Source organism: Apodemus sylvaticus, chromosome 2 (genome assembly GCF_947179515.1).
Source record: "Apodemus sylvaticus chromosome 2, mApoSyl1.1, whole genome shotgun sequence".
NCBI lineage: Eukaryota > Metazoa > Chordata > Mammalia > Rodentia > Muridae > Apodemus > Apodemus sylvaticus.
The window spans coordinates 19,799,476-19,814,947 of record NC_067473.1 but is presented as its reverse complement, the minus strand read 5'-3'; the positions used below and the strand labels follow the sequence as shown (position 1 = coordinate 19,814,947).

At 43.7% G+C, this 15,472-nt stretch overlaps 1 protein-coding gene across 1 annotated transcript; it reads left to right on the top strand.

Moving 5' to 3' along the window:
• The first annotated feature begins 2,159 nt into the window (after nucleotides 1-2,159).
• On the top strand, nucleotides 2,160-14,640 carry Sri (sorcin). Its single transcript, XM_052173160.1, has 8 exons — nucleotides 2,160-2,273; nucleotides 3,185-3,268; nucleotides 4,998-5,067; nucleotides 8,043-8,086; nucleotides 8,999-9,146; nucleotides 9,332-9,445; nucleotides 10,265-10,323; nucleotides 13,036-14,640. Exons 1-8 carry the CDS (start codon nucleotides 2,223-2,225, stop codon nucleotides 13,060-13,062), a joined length of 597 nt encoding a protein of 198 aa, XP_052029120.1. The 5' UTR covers nucleotides 2,160-2,222; the 3' UTR covers nucleotides 13,063-14,640.
• Nucleotides 14,641-15,472: the final 832 nt, after the last annotated feature.

The following is a 15,472-nucleotide window of genomic DNA, read 5'->3' as shown; positions in this document are numbered from 1 at the left end:
AGGGCCATGCTTCCTGAGTCACAAGCTTGCTGTGGTTGTGGTTGACACACTGCTGCCTGAGGGCCACACCTGGCCTGCCTCGTTTGAAGTGTGAGAGCCAGGAAGGATACTTCCTCCTGTCTTTAAAAGGTAGGAGGAAAAGAGTCATTCTGACATTCAACAACTGTATTAAATTCAACGAATAAAGTTGCTCTGGAACACAGTCACCCTATTAACATGTGTTCTACCCTCAGATACCACCAGGCTATGAGAGTCAAGAAGTTGCTACAGGGATCATGTGGTAGAAAACATTACTATCTCTCCCACCCTGACCCCAGGGGCGGAGCTAGAGTACCTAGCACCATTATCTTACATTTTCTCCCCCACCCCCACTCCAGGGGCGGAGCTACATACAGTACCTAGCACTCCAGCCCAGCTCTGAATTCCTATCCTCCTTTCCTTGCCTTGTCTCAGTTCTTTTTTCTAAATAGGTGCATAACAAAGCACCTGTCTCGAAGGACTTTATGAGAACTACACAAATAAGCAAAGTGTTTTGAAGGTGTGACACTCATTGATTACTTTGTGTGTGTGTGTGTGTGTGTGTGTGTGTGTCTTTGTTGTCATTATTAGTTGCCACGTATTTTTTTTCCTGAGCCTAAAGCAGCAAGGACTTACTAATTTGTTGGCAATCACTGTAAGGATTTCATTTACAGCCCTCCATTAAAACTCAATTCTTAATGGAGAAGGAGTAACCAGAGTCTAATGACTCCTAATGTAACAATTAATGTAGTCACTTATCCATAAAACGAAGCCCGCATTAGTTACAAAGGCTTTATTAGCGACACATTTTTTGTGATGTTTTCACACTTGAGTCCTGAAAGAGCCTAAACTGAACTGTGACTTCAGCCCTGATCACCTAGCTGATGGGAAGTTCCAAAATACAAGACAAACCCTCAAAATGCCTAATCAAAGACCATGGTATTTGAAAACAGTAATTTTATCTCCAGAAGCAGACATAAGACAGGCCACACCTTTGCTATGTGATCCTAAGGACTATTGAACTGTTTCTCGCTATTTGGAACTTTCCTTTTGGGAGTTCATGTATCCAAAGAGAACTTGAGAGAAGTGAAGGTCTCCCACTATGGTCAGTCTTGTTCATGAAAGTGTTTCTCAAGATGTTAAAAACAAAAACAAAACAAAAAACCCCAGGCAACCATTGGTGAGACTAAGACCATGAGAAGCTAGCCTGAGAGCCTGGGCCTCAAAAGGAAAGAGTAAAGGCAAACAATCAAAAACAAACAAACAAAAGAACCACTACACACAGTTCAGTCCTTAATTGTCAAGGGCAAGCACACAATTATCTCTTGTCGCGATTGTACCAAAAACCAAAAAAAGAAAGAAAGAAAGAAAGAGAAGAGAGAGAGAGAGAGAGAGAGAGAGAGAGAGAGAGAGAGAAAGAAAGAAAGAAAGAAAGAAAGAAAGAAAGAAAGAAAGAAAGAAAGAAAGAAAGAAAGAAAGAAAGAAAGAAAGAAAGAAAGAAACTGAAAACAACCAAAGCGAGTTACACATCCTTTCCAGTAAGGTTCACCACCACAGTTGTTTCTATTTGAATAATCCCGAAAATTAAACAATTCACTTTTCTACAAATGATCTGGGTGAGGCTGTCCTGCCTAGAAAATGCCCTCTTCTACCCCACCCCACACACCCACAACTAGCAATCGCACCTGAGCTACACCCAGTTTAACAGTTGGCCACCCTCATTCAAAGCTAAAAGTCCTCTTGCAAGGTCCAGAAGTTTCATCCGTTTTTCAAAGTTTTTTTCCTATTTTGTAAAGTGTCTCCTCCACCCACCGGAATTGTTCTCTTCCCTACAGTTGTGCACAGCGTTCTTATCCCACGCTCCCTAACCAATAACCTGGGGTAACTAGCAAAGGTTCTACAAAGTAGGAAGAAGAAGAAAAAACTCCCCTAGCCGTGAGTGGACGTCGGAATGTGCCACTAGGTAGAGAGGGAGAATGGGTCCTGATATAAACTCGTCTGGGGTCCCGGGTCATTGTCCGACAGTGGGTAGCATGCGACGCTGACACAGCACATAGGCAGCAGGGGGCGGCCGGTGCGCGGGGTGACGCGGGGTGGGAGGCAGCGAGCGGCGTCCCCCGCGAGGCGGCGTGGTGCGCTCCGGGGCGGCTCCGGGCGGGACAGGCGGAGCAGCAGACACGCAGGGCGGAGGCGCAGTCTACACCATGGCGTATCCCGGGCACCCTGGCGCCGGCGGAGGGTACTACCCAGGCGGGGTAAGTGCAGCAGGCAAGGGCACAGCAGCCTCTGGGCTCCCGGGACAGGAAGGCGCCACGGACGCGCGCGGGAGGAGGCGCCGCGGGCGGTCCCAGATGCTCCCTGCGAGCTTGCCTGGACTCTGATGTCCAGCCTTGGCTCCACTCCATTTTTCTGCCCCATCTCTTCCTACGGTCTTTCCAGGCCCACGGGTGAGTGGGCTGCGACCCGGGAAGTCCACTCGCTAACTCGGATAGGTGGCGTGAGATAGTGCAAGTTGGGTGTTGACTTCCTGCTCTCTCTCGGAATGTCCCCAAAGCAACAACAGCCATCTTGATCTAGAATGGTTCTGTGGTCACTCCCTTGAAAAGAAACTGACAGGGAGGCCAGAAAGTCTGGAGAAATGAGCTGAAGTTCAAGAGGAAAACCACTTGGCCAGATGTGGGAGGTGTTCTGTCAGAGACAGAGGGACCCTCATCTTAGATACACCCGGACCATCCCAGTTCTTCCCAAGCCACACCTGTCAGCGCTGTACTAACGCCAGCCTTACCTAGTACTTGAAGTACTTTTAAAACACAGCGAAAGCTGTAAACACCAACAGGAAAACAATCCTAAGCCTAGCCATCAGATTGTTGCTTGTTGCTTCGGGTGCACTGACCTCTGTAACCTAGCTAATAAGGAGTTTTAAGCGGCTCTGCATATAGTGACATCACTCTCATGGAGACTTATTTTGGACCAAGTCTCCAAGTTTTAAGCGTCAGGTGGAGGAGTAGAAAACGCCTGGTGGGTCGCTGAGCTGGAGGGTGAGGTGGTGGGGAGATTGGACCCTGTGAAGGTCACATAAGTGTCAATTGCTCAAAAGCCTCGCTTGGTGAAAAATGAAACCCAGTTCTGTGTCTGATGCCTTTCCATTTCTCTTTCTCTTTCGCAGTATGGAGGGGCTCCTGGGGGGCCTTCGTTCCCTGGACAAACTCAGGATCCGCTGTATGGTTACTTTGCTGCGGTGGCTGGACAGGTTAGCCTTTCCTTTACTATTGAAGAATTGTTACATTCTGTTTATGTTAGCATTTAATGCAGCGGCACAACATAGTCTTAGCCCTGGAAATGAGTCCCTTTGCCTGAAAGGAGAAAGGAAAGGAAGACTAAAACATTCTTTATTTTAGATCTGAAAAGAGTTGGACAGAGTAGTGTCTGTAACAATAATAGATCGGTTCAAAACTTGAACTAGGGTTCCATTGACCCAAAGGGGGATTATAAATGTACTTTGAAGATCTACAGAGTTTATACCTTCTCAATTGTATTATCAGGATAGAGCAAGGGCTGCTTGCAGAGAGGAAATTCAAGATCTAAACATAAAACCTCTAGAAGGTTTTATGGTGAAACCTCTGTTCACCCAACCTAAAGGCACATATTAGTAATTAATTATTCTATAGCCCAATATTGATAAATAGCTACTTTCAGTTGAATTTGATAAATAATCGTTTACCCACAAAGGAGGTAGAGAAGAGATATGAAGAGCCATGGCTTCCGAGCACAAGGGTCACTATCAGCATTCAGATGGCAATCTGCGTCCCAGGGACAGATGCTCTACGGAGCTAGCTCTCCATGTCCTTATTAGGTGTTATGGCCACATGACCCACAGAGAGAATGCAGGTCATCTAGTACCTCCTTCATAGAGTTAGATGACAGATGCCTATGACTCCTGTCAGGAAGGACACGTGCCTAGCTTGCAAGGTCACTGTGTGTTTGGTAAATACTCTGTGGACATAATCCAGATGTGTCCAGAGGGGACCTCCCTGCTTATTTGCCTTAGACGTGTTTTAAATAAGAGCCCGAAAGAATGAAATCATGATTTGAAAACAAAAATGAACAAACAAACAAACAACAACATAAAACCATGCTCTCGAATATGCTAAGCCAAATCCTCCGGCCACCTTGGAAGAAGTGGTACTCTAAGAAACATAGCTCTGAGAATTTGAATGGAAAATTGAGTCGAAGACTGGGAGACTTTCCTCTCGAGTGTCTACTTACTATGTTATTGATCCGTGTCTCTGAAACCACAAGACGTAGCACACCGCAAGACGCGCATTCTTAGATTGCCAGTATCTTCAGCGTGTAAGCGACTCCATCTGCTCGACTTTCAAAAGCGCTGGCCTCTGGTCCACACATTCATCTTCTTGCAAATTATTGATCCTGTTCCTATTTATAACTTAATGGGTTTCACCAACCTGGATTTATATATTTTATTTAAAATCCCCAAATGTGTCTGATTCAATCAACCAGTAAGTAGGTATTGGTACCCTATATCTTCTCTATATAATTGTACTTGGAAGACCTTGTCTCCTAAGTCAAATTGATCCAAGAGCCTCTTTCTCCTTGGACCAGGCCTTGTGTTTACTGATACCTAAAAGTCTAATACACCCTACTTCCTGCCTCTTAAAAAAAAAAAAAGGTTGGAGGGACATGTCTTTAAACAATTCTGTTAACTAATTTAAAAATGATTAATTTTGATAGTTTCTTGTCTCAAACTGAGTGCAGACTGTTTGCCATGACAAATATTCTCTCACCATTGAATTATTTTTGGAATTAGGGTAAGAAGAATTTTGAAAGGCATTCCTTAAAAGAACTGCTACATATAATTATTTTCTCTTGTTAATGCTGCTTTAGAACTTAAAAGTACAAATCACCACCCTGATTTCCTTTCCTGTTTTTTTTTCTTTTGTTTGTTTGGTTTTTATATAAAGGACGGACAAATCGATGCTGACGAGTTGCAGAGATGTCTAACCCAGTCTGGCATTGCGGGAGGATACAAACGTAAGTTTGTGGTCTTAGGATCTTTCTAGCAATACTCTTATTCTCTGTGCTTCAGCTGTGAACTGCGATTGTCCCTTTGAAGAAATCAAACTTTTCTCGTCCACCAAGCTATTATTTTTAAAAAGTTAATGGAGCATAGTTCCTAACAAGCCATTCCAGTTTGCCAGACAGGTTAGTGGATTTCTTGGATTTGGTTTCCCTGTATTCCAGGACCATTCAAACCACTGAGGCCACTTGGGTGGCCTCCCATACAGAGGACAAATTAGGGTGCTGAAATGGAATCCACCAGGTCAGGTGTCATCAATGCTAAGTGCTTTGCCAAGTGCTTGTTCTATCCTCACCCTGACAGCACTGAGAGAGTGCCCAGTCTTGCCTTCTGATCTCCGGGCTTACTTCCTGGTAATATAAACACTTGCCAGCCATGACATTGCCTAGGTCATTCTTTCTGTCACCTGAGAAGGTGTGTTCATGCTGAGGACAGAGTCCCCTTCCTGCTTCCACTCCATGCCAGCCTCTGCTCCCTCCTCCATTCTTAGCCGACTGTGTGTGCAGCCCCCACCACTGTTCACCACATAGCCTACCTAGTCCTGGCTTCTCCATGCTGTGCTCCAGGAAGCAAATAAGGAAATAAACGTTGCAAAGATGCTGAATCCTGGCTCGGGTGCATTATCCCACATACTCTGGTTTTGTTTGTTTTGCTTTTGTTTTTGTCAAATCTAATCCTGGCCACAAAAAGCGTCTGAGACAAATGATAGTGTCTTAGCTCAACTGTGCCTCCTTCTAACTTCTTTGCATTTGGTAGTAAAGTCAGATAGCAAATGCACACCTCAACTTCATAGCAAGCTGTAAGTTAAAATGCTTAAACTCCCACTAAGGATTTGCAGTGGCGCGTTCAGCAGTTGGAGGTGCTGTATTCTCTAGATGGCCTTCTTTAAAACACTGGCTTTCTCGTGTTACCGTGCCTTGTTTTGTGTGACTTCAGTGCTCTGTTACTGTTTCCTAGTTGGGAAATTAGTTCAATAAAGAAGAGCTTTTGAAAGTTTTGTCACATAACTTGGTCCCAAACAGGAGAAGCACATTTCCTGAAACACAAGGGCCACGCGATCTAGTTAGCTTAGTTCCCTGTAGTATCCTCGACAGACCTCCCAACTTCTGGCTGTCATGAGTTCTGCAGTACAGAAACTATGCAGCATCCACTCTCTTGAACACAGATTCCAAGCCATAGGCCACAGACTTGAAAGTGGAAGTGGGCAAGTGGGATAATACAGACCAGAACCAGTCATCCCTAGAGGGGTACTCGATAGGAAGAGTTCCAGTCTCCAAGATGGAAATTCAGCTTTTCCTTTCCTTGACTTTGGAGGTTACAAGAAGCTAGACAGAAGCAGACAGACGCTTCCTTCCTTGCTAGGCCTGGATCATTGTTTCTACTGGAAGAAAAGATGGCCAAGATATTGTAGTAGAGCCAACGGGGAAAGCACCACGTAGATAATTTTGAAACTATCTACAACTTTTAAATATAAATAAAACCCAAAATAGTCTATTAAAAATTATAATCTACATTCCCCCCTAGCCTTTACAAATGAGGGATATTTCTACACTGAACTATAGCTCCTATCTAGGGGTGAGAATTCAGTCTACCCATCCATTCATCCCTTCAACCAGCCAGTCCATATTTTAATGGACAGTCCACCTGCTGAAGGTGTCTGGGATAAGTCCTGAGGCTGGGATCATAACCAGCAGGCACATGGTCTAGCTAGACAGGACTGAGCCTGTGGAATCGATACCGAGGCTGAAGAAGAAATGAAAGTCCAGCCACAATGATGCCAAGGGGGCAGGTGTGGATACATAATGCAGGCATATAGAATGGTATCTATGAAAGACCCAGATGGAACACGGTTTAGTTATGGAAGTAGCAGATTCCCTGTGGAGATCCTGCCTAGTTGTTGGTGAAGTGGGAAACTTCATGAATCCATGCAAGGGTTCTGGCCTTTACCGTGAGAGCAGAACACCCCACAGCATTCTGTATTGGAAAACACATGCCATTCCAGCCAGAAGATAAAGGCTACATTGAGACTATGAATCAGAGTCCACTTTAGAGGAAATAAACAATAGTTTATTCTGAGCCAAACATGAAGGACTGTAGTTCAGAAACATGGACTCAAGTCACCTTGAATGATGACATGTTCCTCGATGGAAGAAGTCACATGAACTTGTATAGCCAAAGAATCAAAAAGTCATGAATGAGGACCTTTGATATTTTTACTGGTAGGAAGATCAAGTATACTGACTACAGTAAAATGGGGGCCCATGGCTTTCAGTTGATAAAATATTCATGGCTATAGTACTAGTAGATGCTAGAGGTCTGTGAAATATAGTGATATATTTTAAGGAGTATGTCTATGAAGTAAGAGAACACTGGGTTAGATGCAAAAATTAGGGTTATTGGCTATTAAAGGCGCCAAGTAGTCCAAGATCATTTTAGCTTGAGAATGATGGCCTTCTGTCTTCACCATATTCTTCTCAGCCAGGGATAGCAGTTTGGAGGACCTTAGCATTGCTACAGATTCTTCAGACAGTTCCAGATTGTAGGAACTAGGGAGTGGCTGGATGTCTGTTAAAGAGCCCACAGAGTCCTGCAGCTTAAAGAAATGACTGAACCAGAAGTAACAACAGTGGGGCTGCCAGTTGATCCTAACCCTGTTTACAAGGTGGTTGAATCTTGGGGAAGCAGGGATTGGGCTTCCCACAGGTGTCTATAATATGGGCAGATATATGAATAGTGCAGTTTTTGAAACTGGGCCATGTTTGCTTCACAGTCCCACAGTATTGGTATAGTGAGCTCTGTCCCACACAAATTGAGTAGTGTGCTTTAAAGAGTTAATTAATAATAGAATTCATGATTAATTTGAATGATTCTAATGTAATGTGGAAATGCTGACATTATATTGATTCATGTACTTTCTTTGACTTAACAGCTTTTAACCTGGAGACTTGTCGTCTTATGGTTTCAATGTTGGATGTATCCTTTACCTTAATGGTTGTCTAGAGCGTTTTTTTTTTTTCCACAACAACATAAAAAGCCCTTCTAAAGAATCTCATCTCAGGATGAAGGGACACATACACACGAAAATTGCAAGTAACCACCAGAAAGCTTTGCGAAATAACTAGCTGTTAGGATGTAATCTGGTGTGAGAAACAGACAGGAAGTTTAATAAGTAGAAGGGCGGTTGTTCAAGATTGCCATAGGTGTGGTGGCTCATACCTGTAATCTCAGCACTCAGGATGCTGAGGCAGGAGGATCACCTCGAGTTTGAGGGCAGTGTGTGCCATATTGCAAATTGGAGGTTAGCCTGAGGTGCAGATATTCTTTGGCAAGAGAAAGGGGTGGAGTGTGCGTGCGTGCATGCGTGCGTGCGTGCGTGTGCGTTTGTGTGTGTGTGTGTGTTTGTGTGTGTGTGTGTGTGTGTGTGTGTGTGTGTGTGTGTGTGTGTGTGTGTGTAGTGCAGTAAGGCACGGAAGTGCACAAGAATGCGAGGCAGTGGTTAGAGTGCTGCATTCCCCCGCAGATCACTTCTGCAGGTGAAGTCCAAGGGACCATCAGAACCCCTAACCGAGAACACCGAGGAAATGTAGCACAATTCTAGTAAGAAAACTGCCTTTTTACTCACAGCGGCCTACAATACCGTATCGTCTTCTCTTATTCAGACCACATAGTGGTCTTTTCTCCCCCATAGTAAAAATGGGTATTCAGAGCTTTAAATCCATATGTCATTGATTATATCATTTATCATTACTTTTTCTTATATCATACCAACAAGAATATAGATCAACTTTTTAAAACGTGGGGTGTCTTTATACCATTTTAGCAGAAAGCGTTGCGAAATCATGAAAGGTATGAAATGAGACAGTTCTGTCCTTGATTATAACCCAGAGAGATATGTCCGGCACGATGGGGTTCAATGAATTCAAAGAGCTCTGGGCCGTGCTGAATGGCTGGAGACAACACTTCATCAGCTTCGATAGCGATAGGAGTGGAACGGTGGATCCCCAGGAGCTGCAGAAGGCCCTGACGACCATGGGTTTGTATTACAAGTAGAACTCCCCTTAGCTGATAAATCTCTAACCGTGTGTGCTCCTTGAAGACAGCCTCTTCCCCCTCCCTCCCTCTCTTCCTCTCTTTTTGTCTCTAATGTTGTTGTTTGGTAGTTTTGTTGTGTTTGTAACCTTCATCCTTCTCTTGCTGGGTGACTTTTCTGCCTTCTAGGATTTAGGTTGAGCCCCCAAACTGTAAATTCAGTTGCAAAGCGATACAGCACCAGCGGGAAGATCACCTTTGATGACTACATCGCCTGCTGCGTCAAACTGAGGGCTCTCACAGGTTTGTCCCTGAAGCCATTCAGCATTACCAAAGATCCATTTTTTATGGTGTTTGTCATTTTTCCATACCTCTGAACTTCTCTTCTGCTCAGTTTTTTTAAATGGTTTCGGGGGGGGGGTGCTTTCGCAGACCCTTAGTGTAGAGTCCAGCACACTTATTAAGCAAGTGGAGCATAATATTTTATTCAGAGGGTTTTTTTTTAGATGAATGAGTACTTGTAGTACATTTTATTAAAATGCTGCAGCTGTAGCTGTCTGTTTCGTAAGTGCATTTGTTTATGGTGCCAGGGCTATGGAGGACTCACACATGCTAGGTAAACTATGGGCCACCGCGCCACCCCCACAGCCTGAGTTGCACACTGTGGGCCATAGAGTGCAGTTATGAGCCCTTTTCTACTGTGGGACGTTTGCAAAGAGTAAAATTAAAGTGAGTCATTTTTGGCCAGCAGGGCTGAAGTTGGTGGGATACTTGGTCACAGCCCACTTATCACACCAGGTTCTGTTATCCATCTGTTTCCTTGCTTACACAGCAGCGTGCATGCTATTACAGTGGTGAGAATCCTGTGCTTTCACAGCAGTTAACGGGCCTTGAAGGCTAAACTGTTTTCACCAGCCGAGATCAGTCGTTTGTCTTAGATCCACATTGAAAATGGCCATTGGCCACTTTCTCTCACTGTTACATATTTCCTTTGGCCTTATCTCCACTGGTTGTAGAATTTACTTGTTATTGATATTGGATCCCAATGCCAATAGTTAGCTGCTTTGAGTTTAGAAAATCCATTTAAGGAAAAACACTGCATTTTACTATGTTGTTTTGCAGATAGCTTTCGCAGACGGGATTCTGGTCAACAAGGAGTTGTCAATTTCTCCTATGATGATGTAAGTCTCCGTAAATAAGGGTCAAGTAGAAGGCAAACAGTACGCGAATGGGAGTCCCTTCCTAAGTTAGTTATTTAGAATACAGACACGGTGGTTCATGTACTCAGGAGGCTGATGCAGGTGGATTGCTGTGAGTTCAAGCCAGTCTGAGCTATGCTTGTGAGAGTCTGCCTAAAACAAAGCAAAAGCAGCAAACAACAACAAAAACCCCAAAAAACATAATAGGACATGGTGGTTCATGCCTGTAATCCCAGCTGAGGCTGGAGGATTACTTTCAGTTCAGGTCCAGCCTGTTGCACTGACTGATCAGCTCATAGAAGCAGAGTTCCCTGGCTGCTCTGAGACAGAGCAAGGTGGGCGTCATGAGAATGGTGACCCTTTCAGGCTTGAGTGAGTTTGGCTGCAAGTAAACACGAGGGCCTCAGGTAACACATGTGCTAAACGCTGAGTGTGGCTCTGCTGTAACCCCAGGACTGTGGAGGTAGAGACCAGTGGATCCTGGGACTTGCTGACCATCCAGTCTTGCTTAGTGAATTTTAGGCCAATGAGAAACACTCTCAAAGGTGGATAGCACCTGAGACATAACACTTGAGGTTGCCCTGTAGCCTCGACTTGCATAGTCACCCCAACACACAGCATGCACCACATATATACATCCTGACTCACACCATGCACCACATATACACATCCTGATTCACACCATGCACCACACATGCACATCCTGACACAGAGCATGCACCACATATACACAGCCTGACACACATCATGCACCACATATACACATCTAACTCACACCATAAACCACATATACACAGCCTGACACACACCATGTGCCACATATACACATCCTGATATACAGAATGCACCATGCACCACATATACACATCCTGATACACAGAATGTATCATGTACCACATATACACAGCCTGACTCACAGTGTTTACCACATACACATATACTGACACAGAGTATGCACCACATACATACATTCTGACACAAAGTATGCACCATATATATATGTATATATATATCCTGATACACACCATGTAGCACATATATACATCCTGATATACAGCATGCACCATATATACACAGCCTGATACACACCATGCACCACATATACACATCCTGACTCACACCATGCACCCCATATACACATCCTGTTTCACACTATCTACCACATATACACATCTTGACTCACACCATGCACCACTTATACACATCCTGACTCACATCATGCACTACATATACACATCCTGACACAGCATGAACCACATATACACATCCTGACACACACCATGCACCACATATACACATCCTGACAATTCAGCATGCAACACATATACACAGCCTGATACACACCATGCACCACATATACACAGCTTAACACATAGCATGCACAGCATACACACATATACAAAGTAACAGTAGGGTTTCTTTCAAAGCTCTTGTCGGATTTCAGAACGAGCTCTTTATCGAGATAACCTGTGGGAGAGGGAAAGTATAGACTTTGGCTTTAGAGGGGACAACCAAACAGGTTTCTAAATGTCCTAATCTTTGGTTTCTTTGTCTCTCAAATAAGAATCATCAAGTTGGCTTAGGAGAATTGATGCAGGACTTAGCATTGTGTAGCTCCTTACCAGTGATGGAGAGTAAGCTCAGGAGGGGCGTGGTCTAACAATGATTCTCAACCTCTCTCGGTCACGAGCCCTTTAGTGGTCGAACAGCCCTTCCACAGGAGTCTCCTGAGATCATCCTGAATGTCAGATATTTATGTTACAACTCATAACAGTAGCATAATTATAGTTATGGAATAGCTGCAAAAATAATGTTATGTTTGGGGGTCACCACAGCACGAGGAACCGTATCAAAGGGTTGCAGCATTGGAACGGTTGAGAAGCACTGCTCTAGTTGGAGGGGCAGCCCTGCATAGCAAGCACTGGTGGTGCCAGTGTGTGCTTCAGCGTCGCTGGAGCAGGGTCGGCTTTTCTCTTTCTGTGTGTGCATGGCTTTGACTTGGATGAAGCAGATTTTAAAGGGTAATTGTATTAAAAGTTACCCGCTAGAGTAGTGGGGTAAAGTCACAGTTTGAGAGTCCATTGATATGATGGTGTAAGCCTAGATGTTCTTGTGGGCAAGTGCTTTTTTAAAATGTGTTTACCATTGCGCTCTTTAGACAGAAGAGGGCATCAGATCCCATTACAAATGGTTGTGAGCCACCATGTGGTTGCTGGGAATTGAACTCAGGACCTCTGAAAGAACAACCAGTATACTTTGCCACTGAGCCATCTCCCCAGCCTGGGCAAGTGCTTTTGACCTTGACTATTTCTAGACTTAAATATCATTTAGGACTTAAAGTCTTTATCTGTTGAAGTGATTCCTCTTTCCCATAAAGTGAGAAACTCATCAGACTTTACAAAAGAAAGTTCCCCTAAAAGTAAGAACCTTCCCACCCTTCATTTAGGCATAATGTAGAAAATTGGGACTTTTTGTTGTTCTTGTTTACCCTTGATGTCAAGATAGAAAACTAAAATGGAAGCTGCCCACAGGGAGGCTGTGGCACCTCAGAGGTGGTGACATCTCAGAGGTGGTGACATCTCAGAGGCTGTGACACCTCAGAGGCTGTGGCACCTCAGAGGCTGTGGCACCTCAGAGGCTGTGGCACCCTCAGTACTTTGCAGACTGTAGTGTAACACTGGTTTCCTTTTTCAGTTCATCCAGTGTGTCATGACCGTCTAACTCAAGAGGAAGCTGTCTGAATGTATTCAACATTCCAACTGGAGCCCGCCCTTGCTTCCTCTCTGCCTTCAGTGCTGTGTGCAGACTCCACCGACAGACACTCCCTGACAACCGTTGAACGGAATTATGACTTTATATAGAACTGCAGCTTCATTTTTCATTTTGATAATAAATTCCTTTGAAGTTTAATAATATAAAAACACGTCTGTAATACCAGCCAGAACCTCCTGAGCCAGTTTCAGTCCTGCCTTCTTTCCCTGCTAACCCTCTGTTATATAAAGTATGCAAGATGTTTAACACAGACTACATATTTTCTTGTGATATATGAAATCTTTTCATCAGACTTAGCTGTTACTGTTTCTTTCCCTGAGGAATGTGGTTAAAAGTTTGTGTGGGGTATTCTTAAGTGACATAGATCCACAGTGGCACAAAACAAACCAATGAACCTGGCAGTCCACAAACTAGAAAGTATAAGCTTTAGGACTCACTGGTTGAAAGCCTTATGAGTAGACAGATATTGAATAATTGCTCTCTGCCTCCTAAAACCCTATAGATCATTTGAGTGGCAAATACTGTCATCAACTTCTTCTTTGTCATCCACCCCAAACTTTTGTTAATTATATTTAAAGGTCTTGAATACTGTAGGTCTAAAATTGTCAGAAAAAAAACTAAAGATAAATAAGAATATAATAGCTGTTTATTTTTTGACTAATGAGATTCTAGATGACTTTGATTTCCTTTACATATTTCTGTATCTCCCAACTTTTTAATAATGTGCATGCTTTCCTTTTAAAAACCAGATGTCAGGGGAGGAGAGACAGCTCAGCAGCTAAGAGCATGAACTGCTCTTGCAGAGGACTAAAGTTCCTAGCACCCATATTGGGTGACCTCAGACCCCCGATGGGCACCTGCATTTCACCTGCAGATACACCAATACAAACATATATGCACGCACATAATTGAAAAGTAATAAAAAATAAGTAAAACCAAGCGGGGTTCCATTTTAAAAATTGTTGACATTCATTTTTGAATGTCATTTGCTCATTATCTTAAACATACAAAAGAGAGGGACTGAAATGAGCATCTCAATTAATGATCTGGCTTTAACTACTAGGAGTAGGTAGGGTCTTCCTTCCCACTCAATTTCCAAGTATTCTCTAGTAGCTTATTAGGTTTTACACACACACACACACACACACACACACACACACACACACAGAGAGAGACAGAGACAGAGACAGAGACAGAGATTTTTTTTCCAAATGTTTAAATCATTGGCTTGCTGCTATGTATGTGCCTTGGACCTTTTTTTGTAATGACAAGACACCCAGTGCCCCTATCTTTGAAAAGAAAAGACTAATTACCCTTGAGGTAGTTCTGAGTATGCAAAAGTATGCCCCAGTATAAAAAGTATCCCTAGTGTTTTGTTCTTACGGTTTGGCAGCTAACGATGGTAACAATCTTCTCTCACTTAGCAATGAACCGGTCTGTCTTGTTTCTGATGCATTGTTAACATGAGCATTCAAATAAACGTTCAACTTATCAACTGGAGAAATAAACATTCCACGAGCATCTTCAGCCTCGTTTCACAAATATATGTTCAGAGAGTGTTTATATATATATATATATAATATATATGTATATATTATATATATATAATATATATATGTGTATATTATATATTCAGTCATTTCATGAGTATTTATTCATCCCCAACTTACTATGTGTTTAGTCAGTACTTAATGCCCAGATTACATGTCAAAATGAGAAGCTTCCTGCTGTTTCTTACAGTGGTAAGTCTGGCTTTCATTTCAGAATTTTTTTTAATTCTTTACATAATATTTTTACAGTCCAGTCTTTATCCGCCTCCCGGTCCTCCCTGTGATGGTTTCTCATCCCATACCTCTTCCCCTGCGCCCACCCGCCTCCCATCTCCAAGAGGATGTTCCTATCCCCCAACCCCTACCCCAGCAGGCCTCCTCGGTCCCTGGGGCTTCAAGTCTCTCGAGGATTGGGTGCATCTTCTCTCACTGAGGTCAGACCAGGCAGTCCTCTGCTGTATATGTGTCAGAGGTCTCATATTATCTGGTGTATGCTGCCCTGCCTGGTGGCTCAGTGTCTGAGAGATCTCAGGGGTCCAGGCCAGTTGAGACTGCTGGTCTTCCTATGAGGTGGCCCTCATCCTCAGCTTCTTCCAGCTTTTCCCTAATTCAACCACAAACCTCCCCACCTCTCCATTGTTTGGGTATAAATATCTGCATCTGCCTCTTTCAGCTGCTTGTTGGGCCTTTTGGAGGGCAGTCATGCCAGGCTCCTGTCTGTGAGCACACCATAGTATCACTAATAGCATCAGGCCTTGGGGCCTTGAGCTGGATCTCAATTTGGGCCTGACACTGGAACTCCTTTCCCT